Consider the following 14,121-nt stretch of genomic DNA (forward strand, 5'->3'; position numbering starts at 1 on the left):
CGGTCTGAAGTCAGGACCTGGACCGCTGGCACCCATATCTACGCCGCTGTGCCGCTCATTTCTCTTTACATAGATAGATAGATAGATAGATAGATAGATAGATAGATAGATGATTGATAGATAGATGATAGATAGATAGATAGATAGATAGGAGATAGATAGATAGATAGATAGGAGATAGATAGATAGATAGATAGATAGGAGATAGATAGATAGATAGATAGATAGATAGGAGATAGATAGATAGATAGATAGATAGATAGATAGATAGATAGGAGATAGATAGATAGATAGATAGGAGATAGATATAGAGATAGATAGATAGATAGATAGATAGATAGATAGATAGATAGATAGATAGATAGATAACCAAAAAGTAACCGCAGCACACAGGACTTCAGTGAAAAAATAAATCTGTATTGGTGATTATTCCATACAAAACACACGGAATAATAGAAAGCGACGTTTCGACGTCTCAATGACGTCTTTCTCAAGCCAGTGAATACATTTTCAAGAAAACATGTGATTTATATATCCTGTGCAAAGCAATTAATGACGTGTTCATTCCACACACATGGTATTCAAATTAGCTAACGTGAACCTATATATATAAATAATAAGGGAACAACAAGTTCCAAAGTGACAAGGTGAATCTATCTTATATCAAAATTCATAATGCTCAATAAAATTATATACAAGTATACAAAATGAAAACATATCGGAGCAGTTGTGATTCACTCATACGCCGTGATCAGCAGCATCAACCAGGAAATAGATTCTTGAACCGCACGCCGTAGGTGGAACGCACGGCCATCTTAAGTTGCACCTACGGCGTGCGGTTCAATAATCTATTTCCTGGTTGATGCTGCTGATCACGGCGTATGAGTGAATCACAACTGCTCCGATATGTTTTCATTTTGTATACTTGTATATAATTTTATTGAGCATTATGAATTTTGATATAAGATAGATTCACCTTACTTGTTGTTCCCTTATTATTTATATATATAGGTTCACGTTAGCTAATTTGAATACCATGTGTGTGGAATGAACACGTCATTAATTGCTTTGCACAGGATATATAAATCACATGTTTTCTTGAAAATGTATTCACTGGCTTGAGAAAGACGTCATTGAGACGTCGAAACGTCGCTTTCTATTATTCCGTGTGTTTTGTATGGAATAATCACCAATACAGATTTATTTTTTCACTGAAGTCCTGTGTGCTGCGGTTACTTTTTGGTTATTTATACAGACACCCGTGGATCAGGGTGTGAGCTACGGCACCGGGCCAGAAATCTTCACTGAGTGCTGCGGTATTTGTGTTTGATAGATAGATAGATAGAAGATAGATAGATTAATACATAGGAGATAGATAGGAGATATAGATAGATAGGAGATAGATAGATAGATAGATAGATAGATAGATAGATAGATAGATAGATAGGAGATATAGATAGATAGATAGATAGATAGATAGATAGATAGATAGAAGATAGATAGATAGATAGATAGATAGATAGATAGATAGATAGATAGATAGATAGGAGATAGATAGATAGATAGAAGATAGATAGATTAATACATAGAAGATAGATGGATATATAGGCGATAGATAGATAGATAGATAGATAGATAGATAGATAGATAGATAGATAGATAGATAGATAGGAGATAGATAGATAGATAGATAGATAGATAGGAGATAGATAGAAGATAGATAGATAGATAGATTAATACATAGAAGATAGATAGATAGATATATAGGCGATAGATAGATAGATAGATAGATAGATAGATAGATAGATAGATAGATAGATAGATAGATAGGAGATAGATAACTACTTGCCTCTATGTTTCTGAAGATGGCGATTTCCTCGTAACTCTGTCTTCCCTCTATGAGAAGGAAGAGGCGTTTCTGGGTCATGGCGATCTTCCCCACGCCGAGGTTGGTTTTTACCGAGCTGGAAAGTTTATAAACAAACTCGTTCTGATCCAGATGCTCGGTGACCACAGATGGGAGGTCGACCTCTTCCGCCTCCGCCTCCGTCTCCTTCCAGCAGTTGTAGAAATCTCTGAAGATGTCCGGGTCGATCTGCTTCTGGTAACCTTGGGGCGATTTGGGGAAAGACTGGTTACACATAAGGAAATCTGTGCAAGAACTAGAAGATAGATATAATTCTATATAAAACAATGGGAAGCTTCACCACAGATGGACCACACACACTGGACACCTGCTTTACTGGCAAACCCCTTATATAAGGTTAGTACCAAATCACTCCTGTACACTGCAGGAACCAGACGATAGTACAAGACACCTGGAGGAGATCACATCTTCTCACAACTCCCCTAAACTGATCTGACATTAATCCAATCTGCAGTCTTGGGGAGAACACCTGGCTCACTGAGTATTACTTACATCCCTGTATTATGTCTGTATCATGCACGCAGCCACCGGTAGCATCCTAATAACATCATAGGAGTGTAACAATATCCCCTGAGATGTACTGAAATAAGATGGACACTTCCCCTTCTTCTTTCATAATCACATTTCTTCTCTAGGTAAGAAGTTACTTTACTTTATATATACATCACACTTACATCTTGTATAAACTCCAGAGCTGCACTCACTATTCTGCTGGTTGGGTCACTGTGTACATACATTACATTACTGATCCTGAGTTACATCCTGTATTATACTCCGGAGCTGCACTCACTATTCTGCTGGTGGGGTCACTGTGTACATACATTACATTACTGATCCTGAGTTACATCCTGTGTTATACTCCAGAGCTGCAGTCACTATTCTGCTGGTGTGGTCACTGTGTACACACATTACATTACTGATCCTGAGTTACATCCTGTATTATACTCCAGAGCCGCACTCACTGTTCTACTGGTGGGGTCACTGTGTACATACATTACATTACTGATCCTGTACTGAGTTACATCTTTTATTATACTCCAGATAAAGAATAAGTAACGTATGTACAAAAGTGCTTTACCAGCAGAATAGTGAGTGCAGCTCTGGAGCATAATTCAAGCTATGTACACAATGACTGCACCAGCAGAATAGCGAGTTCAGCTCTAGAGTATGGTTTCCAACAACACCAGCAATGACCCCTTGCTCTGAACCTACCAACTGTTAAAGCATCAAACAATCGGTGAATAGTGTCCATGTCTTTGACAATTCCAGATTCCTGGATCCTTCGTACAAAGTCATCCAGATGAAGATGCGTCCTTGGTAATTCAAACTTCTTCACGCGGTCGTCGGCCCTGGGGGCCTCCCTCTCCTTGTCCAGCACTTGCCCGATCAGCCTCTTTAGCTCTGGTCTGCGCTCGGCCTTCGGGAGCTCTCCTTCCGGGAGGGCCTGGACCACCTTCCTCACCAGCTCCATGGGGAAGATCCGTAAATCGGTTTTATAAAGTTTCTCAAAGTCTGACAGAGCTCCGAGCAGCTTCCCCTGCATCAGGCCCACCAGTCCTCGGAGGTAGTAGTATCGGGCGAGCAGGGTGGAGTTCTCGGGCGGCAGCACGCTGATCTCTTTGCTGAGATAATTTGTAAAGTCTGTGTAATATGCCTGGACGCAGCGAGCCAATAGAGGAAAAGCCACTTCAGGGAGGGTGAAGGTGCGGACGTTCTTCCCAGTTACATTGTATCCTGAAATATTAAAAAGAAACATCATGTTAGGTCCTATAACAAGGATGGGGAACCTTCAGCACTCCAGCTGTTGCAAAACTACAATTCCCAGCATGCCTGGACAGCCAAAGCTAAAGCTATCCAGGCATGATGGGAGTTGTAGTTTTGCAACAGCTGAAAGGCCATTCCTGGTCTATAATAACACACTGTGCACAAACCTGGAGCTTAACAAGAGTCCAGATAGTCACCAATTACATCCTATAGTCTACAAAAAAAATCATATATCAATTACATCCCATAGTGTACACAAAAATATCATATATCAATTACATCCCATAGTGTACAGAAAAATATCATATATCAATTACATCCCATAGTGTACACAAAAATATCATATATCAATTACATCCCCTTATATATATAATGTAGCACTCAATGCCATGCTGCTGCTAAAAAAGCCAATACAAATTTAGGCTATGTTCACACTACGTATCAGACCGGCTGTTCCGTGACCCGGCCAGGGTCACGGAACGCCCGGTCTGTGCCCGGATCATCGCGGCCGTACTTAAGTACCAGCCGGATGTATCCGTCCGGCCGTAGAGCTCTGATGCGGGTGCATCAGCGCGTGCCCGCATCAGAGCTTCCCATAGCGCACAGTGAAGCGAGCGGCCGGAGCAGCTCGCTTCACTGTGTGAACTGACACGTCTTTCTGCGGCCGGAATTCACTGAATTCTGGCCACAGAAAACTGACATGTCAGTTATTTGCGGCCCCGTATGGGATCCCGGCCGGAGCGTACACGATGTGTATACGCTCCGTCCGGGATCCCATAAAGAAACAGGCATTGTTCCACCGCGCCAAAAGTACGCCCGTACTTTTACATAGTGTGAACATAGCCTTAGGTTGGATAAAAAGAATCAATAGGATTGTGCCACACATGGATGTAATAAGTCCATCCTTACCGTTCTCCTGCAGGGGTCTCCTCAGGGACATTGGTCCTGGTGGGACGTCGGCCATCTTTATGGTCTGCAGGTTCGGCATACTGATAACCAGCTTCTTGCTGAACATGTGCTCCGGCCTGAAGCGCTTCATTCTATCTGTGGCTCGCCGTCTGGTGTTCTCCAGAATCAAAGTTGATCTCCTATAAGAAAACATCAGGTATGATAGATGCGGGTCCCTACAGAGACCACAAGACTCCGCCCTGTGCGCCAATCAGAACACTACTTGCTTACTGTTCAGTAGATTGGAGATAAGCACAACTTGAGCATGTTGGATGGCCATAGGCTTAGAGGGCGTTGATTTATATTGGGCTGTTCACACAGTCTGTGTTAAGTTTAAAAGGACGTCCTAGTGCGGATTGTGATTGCGGTATGGATTACCAATCGAAGTCTATGGGGGGTTGCTATGGGGCCCCAGGGAAAGGCTCCAATCCACTCAGACAGTAATTTACTGTACTGTCCCTTTTTTAGTGACTTTTACATTTATCTTTTCTGTACTGTGACATCACTGTGTATTATCCCTGTACTGTGACATCACCGTGTGTTATCCCTGTACTGTGACATCACCGTGTGTTATCCCTGTACTGTGACATCACTGTGTATTATCCCTGTACTGTGACATCACTGTGTGTATTATCCCTGTACTGTGACATCACTGTATGTATTATCCCTGTACTGTGACATCACTGTGTGTATTATCCCTATACTGTGACATCACTGTGTGTATTATCCCTGTACTGTGACATCACTGTGTGTATTATCCCTGTACTGTGACATCACTGTGTATTATCCCTGTACTGTGACATCACTGTTAGTATTATCCCTGTACTCTGACATCACTGTGTATTATCCCCCCTGTACTGTGACATCACTGTGTGTATTCTCCCTGTACTGTGACATCACTGTGTATTATCCCTGTACTGTGACATCACTGTGTATTATCCCTACATAACCATACATTTGTCTTGTGCTAAACTTACTGTAGAGAGCATCATGTTGGGCTCCACCAGAGTTGTGCTAAGTGACAAGCTCAGCTCTGCTACACCTTTACATGCATTATGAGAATGTGGGATTCTTTATCTTCTAAGGACAACAAATTATTAGAATCCAATGAGCAGCTTACCCGTCTATCCCCGAGGACGTGCTCAGCTCCATACGGGCATAGTCATCCATTTTCTTACTGAGACGAGCCTTCAGAAAGGAGTTGAACAAGTAGGTGTCCAGGACCTGCCGCAAAGTCACACGGTTACTAAGAGAACATCCCAACAACGTGTTACATCAGAAGATGGAGAGATCTCTGCCGGGTATACATGTATCCTGAACATGGAGAACCCTGCTGCCTGTTCTTTCCTCTGACACCACCATACATGTTACAGGACTCCCCAACACCACCCAATCCAACCCAATGGATTCAGACAACTTTAGTCTATACTGTATGAACAGCTTCAGACTTTCTTACATGTACCATGACTTTCCCATCAGCCCTGCATCACACCAACCACCCATTGTGTGAATGGACACTGTGTTATTCTTCATTTCACCTACTGCCAGGTTTGTCCACAGAATTACAGCTAACACACTGTCATCTGCTGCTTATTATATAAAGAACTGTCTAACAAGTAGGGATTGTCCAAAGAGGAGAACCCCTTTAAAGAAGAAGTCCATGGTCCCCCTTCTTTTTTTTTTTTTTTTCAAAAGAGCCGGGAAGGAGGTGGCTGAAGATAACATGCACCAGTGTTGGGGTTCATGGTCCCCTGAGCGCTTCCTGGTCTGAGCGGGGACCCGGGTTGTGACGTGTCAGGCCTGCTCAGCCAGTCAGAGGCCGAGGTGGGACCCCGCTATGGCTAAGTGGGCCTGACACGTCACGACCGGTGTCCTCGCTCAGACCAGGAACCAGAGCAGAGGACAGCGGACCCCTGTGTTGGTGCATGTTCAAATCTCGTAACATGCAGACTCCACAGACCGTATGATAAGATGGCTGATGTCATATCTGTAAATCTGTATCGTCTTCTCAGGAATCACTGCTGGCTGTAACACGTAGGAACAGGGCAGGTTTTCACAATAGGTTATCGCTTTCTTGGGAACTCCGCCAGGGTTATTACTGGTTTCTCTAGAAATCTGTGTAGGATGGAGCATGTCCGGGCTCCCCAGTAGCTCACATATGGATACTATAACTGGTTTCTCTAGAAATCTGTGTAGGATGGAGCATGTCCGGTAGCTCACATATGGATACTATCACTTTATAATAATAGTGTGCTGCCCCTTGAACTGAGAAGCGTCACCTTTCTGTAGAAGGCTTGGTCTCCTGGACTTCTGGTCTTCAGGAACTCCCTGCTGTTAAATACCCGGTGCTCATAATTCAGGTGCACCTTCACGTCTCTGGCAAACAAATGGAGCGTAAGTCACAAGCACACATGTGTGTGTACAAGAAGGCTATTTCTTTGTAGATTACAACACACAGCTAATCTGTCCCCTCCAAGAAGGCGGACGGGCAGCTTCCGCCCAGCTCCAGTGCTACACACATCAATTACTGGGATTATCACCTTAAGAGGGCTGTTCTGCCCCCCCCCCCCCCCAATACCACCACTGCCTGCTCTGCCCCAATACAACCCAGTAAGACCTAGCTTGTAATATATCACACGTTACCTGAAGATGTCCACAATGAGCTGTAGTGCAATCTCCCGTATCTCACTGTTGAGGTTTTGCTGCCACAGCCGTCTCCGCAATCTGTGCTCACCAATGTCCAAAGGTGTAGAGCAATGAGACAGCTCCAGGTCATAGTGCAAGGGAAGGTTCTCCATACTGTGAGACAGCAAGAGAAAATACAGCGTGAGACCGAGGCAGCTGGAGATGAGACAGATAAATAGATAGATAGATAGATAGATAGATAGATAGATAGATAGATAGATAGTAGATAGATAGATAGATAGGAGATAGATAAGAGATAGATAAGAGATAGATAGATAGATAGATAGGAGATAGATAGAGATAGATAGATAGATAGATAGATAGATAGATAGATAGATAGATAGGAGATAGACAGATAGGAGATAGATAGGAGATAGATAGGAGATAGATAGATAGATAGATAGATAGATAGATAGATAGATAGATAGATAGATAGATAGGAGATAGATAAGAGATAGATAAGAGATAGATAAGAGATAGATAAGAGATAGATAGATAGATAGATAGATAGATAGATAGATAGATAGGAGATAGATAGATAGATAGATAGAGATAGATAGATAGATAGATAGATAGATAGATAGATAGGAGATAGATAAGAGATAGATAGATAGATAGGAGATAGATAGATAGATAGATAGGAGATAGATAGATAGATAGATAGATAGATAGATAGATAGATAGATAGATAGATAGATAGATAGGAGATAGATAGGAGATAGATAGATAGATAGATAGATAGATAGATAGATAGATAATAGATAGATAGATAGATAGATAGATAGATAGATAGATAGATAGATAGACGATATAGATAGATAGGAGATAGGTGATTGCACAGGTCACTTACCTGGATATAAAGGTCTCTGCAGCCGTCACCGGCATGTCCGGGACATCACAGTCATCGGTGTCGATCATGTTCCCAGAGAAGGAGATGTTTCCATTATCAATATCAATTAATATTAAGTCCTCACCTTCCTTTAATAAGAAAGATCAGAAAATCATTCCCATTATCACCATGTAACCAGATGCCTATCTCTAATTTTAAGAGGGAAAATTCACTTTATAAACAATTATCACAATACTATAATACTATAGGAGTTGCTGGAGATCGTTATAATTGTTGACTACTCTCTGGAGACATTAACCCCTCCCCCACCTATCCTCATCATCATCATCAGGTTACTATTTAACTGAAATTCCCCTTTAAGTTTTCAGCAGGCCGGTATTTATGACCTGGTTTGCACTTATATGTTTACATGACTGTGAGCATTACCCTGTGTACAGTCACAGTATCACTGTATACCGGAAGCCTGCCGGGATAGAGCAGACGTCACTAATGGAAGTGGTCAGAAACCACTGAATGTAATTAAATAGTCATAACATGAGTCACTAGGAACAAAAGAATAGAGTGCAGCTCTGGGGACTGTGTCACTACCAGGAAAGTAAGGGTGGTATTACATGGGCCGATGGGGGCCCGATAATACCTGTAAACAAGCAGCGATCTGCTAGTTCGTCGCTTGTTTACTGAACCTATTACACGGCCCAATATTCGTTAAACAAGGGCTGCAGGGACATCGTTACTGATGTCCTTGCAGCCCTTGCATAACTATATACATTACCTATCCACGTTCCAGGGCTGCTGCTGCGGTCTTCTTCTCCCCGGCTCCTGCGCGTTCTAGCTTCAGAGTGGCCTGTCAGCTGACAGGAGGCCCAGCCAATCACAGGCCGGGACCGCCGCAGCCTGTGATTGGCTGGGCCTCCTGTCAGCTGACAGGCCACTCTGAAGCTAGAACGCGCAGGAGTCGGGGAGAAGAAGACCGCAGCAGCAGCCCTGGAACATGGATAGGTAATGTATATCGTCAGTCGCCAGCCATGCACCGCTATTACATGTAGCGGTGCGCGCTCAACGCCCGACGAAAATAGGTCCAAACCTATATCAACGATCAGCCGATGATCGTTGTCATAGGCTGATCGTTTTATTTATTACATAGAGCGATAATCGTCCGAATCGGGCCGATCTGGCCGATTATCGTTCCGTGTAATAGTACCCTAAGTGTCCAACCTCAATCCGTTTGCTGATGCAAGATTGGAGCCCCTAGCTATCAGGGAATGCTGGGAGTTGTGATGCTGTTCAAAACTACATCCCGGGTCTCCCACCCTGCACCGATCCTGCATTGGATGCACCTATAGGTTTAGACAGAGACTATCTAGAGTCTAAAGCCAAGACGTTTTACCCAAGTTGGGACATAATGTATTAGAATTGATGGCCGACCTTACAAACTTCCTTGTAGTGATCCAGGTGGCAGCCCATGAGAAAAGACGTTGGCGCCATGATGAAGTCCAGCATGAGGTGTGAGAGAATGGGCACAAAGGTGTGCTGCCACTTGATGGGGTGGAGGTAGACCATGAAGCACTCAGCGATGAGGGTTAAAAGGGCAAAGTCTGAGGAGAAGAAGACGATTCTCTGCTCGGTCAGGATACAGGCCATGATCTGTGGAGAAACAGGACATGATGATGTAGACCTTATAGGGGCCATACTGCTATAGGTCTGGGGAACACACACCTGGTGGACAGACAGTGGGAAAGTCAACTTTATTAAGAGGCACACGTCACTTGTCTCCGAAGAGAATGGGAGGCCCAGGCAGAAGGAAAAAGGAGGCCCAGGAGGAAGGGAGAAACAGGAGGCCCAGGCAGAAGGGAACAGGAGGCCCAGGAGGATGGAAGAAGCAGGAGGCCCAGGAGGAAGGGAACAGGAGGCCCAGGAGGAAGGGAGAAGCAGGAGGCCCAGGCAGAAGGGAACAGGAGGCCCAGAAGGAAGGGAGAAGCAGGGGGCCCAGGCAGAAGGGAACAGGAGGCCCAGACAGAAGGGAGCAGGAGGCCCAGGAGGATGGGAGAAGCAGGAGGCCCAGGCAGAAGGGAACAGAAGGCCCCGGAGGAAGGGAGAAGCAGGGGGCTCAGGCAGAAGGGAGCAGGAGGCCCAGACAGAAGGGAGCAGGAGGCCCAGGAGGAAGGGAGAAGCAGGAGGCCCAGGAGAAAGGAAGAAGCAGGAGGCCCAGGCAGAAGGGAGCAGGAGGCCCAGGAGGAAGGGAGAAGCAGGAGGCCCAGGCAGAAGGAAGCAGGAGGCCCAGGCAGAAGGGAGCAGGAGGCCCAGGAGGAAGGGAGAAGCAGGAGGCCCAGGAGGAAGGAAGAAGCAGGAGGCCCAGGCAGAAGGGAGCAGGAGGCCCAGGAGGAAGGGAGAAGCAGGGGGCCCAGACAGAAGGGCGCAGGAGGCCCAGGAGGAAGGGAGCAGGAGGCCCAGGAGGAAGGGAGAAGCAGGAGGCCCAGGAGGAAGGGAGCAGGAGGCCCAGGAGGAAGGGAGAAGCAGGAGGCCCAGGAGGAAGGGAGCAGGAGGCCCAGGCAGAAGGAAGCAGGAGGCCCAGGAGGAAGGGAGAAGCAGGAGGCCCAGGATGAAGGGAGAAGCAGGGGGCCCAGGAGGAAGGGAGAAGCAGGGGGCCCAGACAGAAGGGCACAGGAGGCCCAGGAGGAAGGGAATGGGAGGCCCGAGCAGAAGGGAGCAGGAGGCCCAGGCAAAAGGGAGCAGGAGGCCCAGAAGGAACGGAGAAGCAGGGGGCCCAGGAGGAAGGGAGCAGGAGGCCCAGGCAGAAGGGAGAAGCAGGAGGCCCAGGAGGAAGGGAGCAGGAGGCCCAGGCAGAAGGAAGCAGGGGGCCCAGGTAGAAGGGAGCAGGAGGCCCGGGAGGAAGGGAGAAGCAGGGGGCCCAGGAGGAAGGGAGCAGGAGGCCCAGGCAGAAGGGAGCAGGAGGCCCGGGAGGAAGGGAACGAAAGGCCCAGGCAGAAGGGAGCAGGAGGCCCGGGAGGAAGGGAGAAGCAGGGGGCCCAGGCAGAAGGGAGCAGGAGGCCCGGGAGGAAGGGAACGAAAGGCACAGGCAGAAGGGAGCAGGAGGCCCAGGAGGAAGGGAGAAGCAGGCCCAGGAGGAAGGGAACGGGAGGCCCAGGCAGAAGGGAGCAGGAGGCCCGGGAGAAAGGGAGAAGCAGGGGGACCCAGGCAGAAGGGAACAGAAGGCCAAGACATAAGGGAACGGGAGGCCCTGGCAGAAGGAAACAGAAGGCACATACGGAAGGAATATGAGGCACATACGGAAGGAATATGAGGCACATACGGAAGGAATATGAGGCACACAACATTTACATTTCTAGGTCTGCAGGGATTTGAGTTCAGTCTGCAAGACACTACAAGGCATTTGGTGCAGTCTTACACACAAGAAGCGGAATCATCCGCCCCATTGTTGGCCATTACCTGTAACACTTGCTTCGGGCTGAAGCAGAGAAAAGGCAGGTGAAGATCCAGATCGATTATTGGGCTTTCGAGATCTTCTCCCGATGGGAAAACAATCTGCAGCGGCTTCATGCTGAACACCTGCAGGAAAAAAGTGCAACAGATGCAGCTCTGGATGTAACTGGAGTAGGAGATACACGCACAGGTCAGGTGTTACTCCACATTATATCACCAGACCAGGTGAGGCCACATGAGCACGCAGCAGATGTAGCATGATTTTACTGGCCCATTGGCTGCTGCATTTGTGCCTCACGTGGCCGACTATTTGGTTGGCCTCAACCTCAGGCTTTAATGGTACATATTCCCCATGAAGTTTTGGTGCCTGGTTTACAGTAAAGTTTTACCCTTTAAAATAAACACCTGCACAGCACAAGTATCCCCTGCCATACACACACACACGCCTCTCCTGATTCAGCAGAGGTAGTCATTACCAGGTGGAGGGGTCCCGGAGGCGGACAAGGTATCAGAGATAATTTTGCAGCAAACTCTTTGATGCGCTCATCAAGACTAATCCTGCTGGACTTCAGATGTGGAAGGAGGCTGAAAATCATGAAACAATGATAAGTAAAAGACAATCAAGTGTTTGGCCTATCTGGATGACGCTTTGCGCAACAAGGACCTGCCGGTGATCAGCTGATTGCTGCAGGTCTGGCAGTGGCCACTGCAGGAGACAACTGGTACTGCAGGCCACCGATTCATATAAATAACTGGTTATGTAAAGTAGGACTAAGATTATTCCCCCACTGCGGGAAGTGATCTGCTCTGATTAATGAATGGGAAGCAGAGTAGAAGTGGTTTAGCTTATCATGAAGGGGACACGGCTTGAGATGCAATACTGTAGGCTAATTTTGACACAAGATTTTGGGGCAAATTAAGCCAACCAAGAGGTCGTGTTAAGTTAAAAGTGTACATGGGCCGATTATCAGCCAGGGGGTCGCTGGAAATGCTTCTTTGGCCGATAATTGGCCCGTGTTAAAGTGGAGTCTGGGATATGTATATATCTGTACTGTCAGTTTCCAGATCACAAGCAGCAGTATATACTTACCATCCATGCTGCTTGTGATCCGGCATCCCGCTCTCCAGTGCTCTGGCCACCGGCTGTACTTTCAGGCCCCGCCTCCTCCAGAATGATTGACAGCAAGGGAGGCAGCAGCCTGAAGATATAACCAGTGACCAGAAGAATCAGATGCTGGAATCACAAGCAGCACAGATGGTAAGTATTGCATGCACTGCTTGTGATCCTGAAAATGACAGCACAGATATATACATATCTCAGACCCCAATATATACATATCTGTGCTGTCAGTTTCCAGGGCTGCACAAACAATACAAGAATTATTTTGAGCAGCCTAGCTGCTCAAATAGTGCAGTGATGTAAAGGGAATTGCAAACGAGCAGCGATTTTACTGACCGGCGTTTGTATGCGACCCCCACAGCCAACGAATCTTAAGGCCAAAAAGGACCTTTAGCTACTGTGATAAATTTGGTGAATTCTTAGACAGTCTAGGTATTCATTTTAGTAAATCTGTCTTAATGTTTGAAAATTGCTGAGCTGAAATCTGGAAACCTTGGACTCCTAGCAGAAAGGCTCTATTACTCCACTACCAACCTTTAGTTATCGATATGAAAGGTCAAAGGGGGTCACAAAGGCATCGATAATTACACATACATGTACATGTGTTATCTAAGTCAGCAAGCAGCAATGGAACTTCCTATTACAATCTGCTCTTACCACAAAGTTGTGAAACAACAATGGCATGGTGCTGGACCCCATATCGGTTCCCTTTTCACAGAAATGCTCAAAGGGACATTGCACGCAAACATAACTTTTCATATGTTTCATCAGTGCAAAATGGTATGTCACTGTATTACATTATTTGTAGACTTTCATAGCTATTAATATTAGAGGGGCATTCCACTCAAACATAAATTTCCATATGTTGCGCAGGAGGACGTAAAATGTACGCCCTGCTAGGGTTATGGAGCGGGCTTTAGGGCTGAGCTCGCTCCATAGCAGGTGAGGACCGGCTGCTATCTGCAGCCAGGCCCCCGCCCTCACTGGCGGGCGGCCGCACACCATTAACATCTTAAAGGCCACAATTGGCGTTTAAGCATCTCCTGTCACTTACCGATTGGGACCCCCGCAGACAAGCTGCGGGGGTCCCAAAGGCCTGACTGCTGGAGGTCTCTTATCTTCCTCCGTGCAGTCAGGTCTTCACTCTTCTGATAGATTCCAAGGGAACTTAAAAAGTGTAAAAAAAAAAAAATCAATTACAAGTTTTAAAAAAATGTCCCAAAGCCCCTCCACTAATAAAAGTGAAAATCACCCCCCTTCCCATTTTATACATAAAACACATAAAAATAATAAAGTTAATCAGCATATAAAATACCATAATCGTCCAATCTATTAAAATAAAACAATATTGTTCCCGCACGGTGAACGGCGTGAACAAAAAGCAGT

At 46.0% G+C, this 14,121-nt stretch overlaps 1 protein-coding gene across 1 annotated transcript in view; it reads right to left on the reverse strand.

The window, feature by feature from the left end:
- Positions 1-14,121, reverse strand: part of LOC138778795 (DENN domain-containing protein 3-like) — a gene marked incomplete at its 3' end in the record, with an annotated part of 50,905 nt that overhangs the window by 16,370 nt on the left and 20,414 nt on the right. Inside the window, 10 exon segments of the mRNA XM_069956531.1 lie at positions 1,850-2,109; positions 3,140-3,661; positions 4,601-4,779; positions 5,760-5,863; positions 6,919-7,015; positions 7,283-7,438; positions 8,175-8,302; positions 9,600-9,818; positions 11,622-11,741; positions 12,092-12,200. Of these exon segments, the coding sequence (XP_069812632.1) occupies positions 1,850-2,109; positions 3,140-3,661; positions 4,601-4,779; positions 5,760-5,863; positions 6,919-7,015; positions 7,283-7,438; positions 8,175-8,302; positions 9,600-9,818; positions 11,622-11,741; positions 12,092-12,200 (1,894 nt within the window).

This window comes from Dendropsophus ebraccatus, unplaced genomic scaffold (genome assembly GCF_027789765.1).
Source record: "Dendropsophus ebraccatus isolate aDenEbr1 unplaced genomic scaffold, aDenEbr1.pat pat_scaffold_685_ctg1, whole genome shotgun sequence".
Taxonomy (NCBI): Eukaryota; Metazoa; Chordata; class Amphibia; order Anura; family Hylidae; genus Dendropsophus; species Dendropsophus ebraccatus.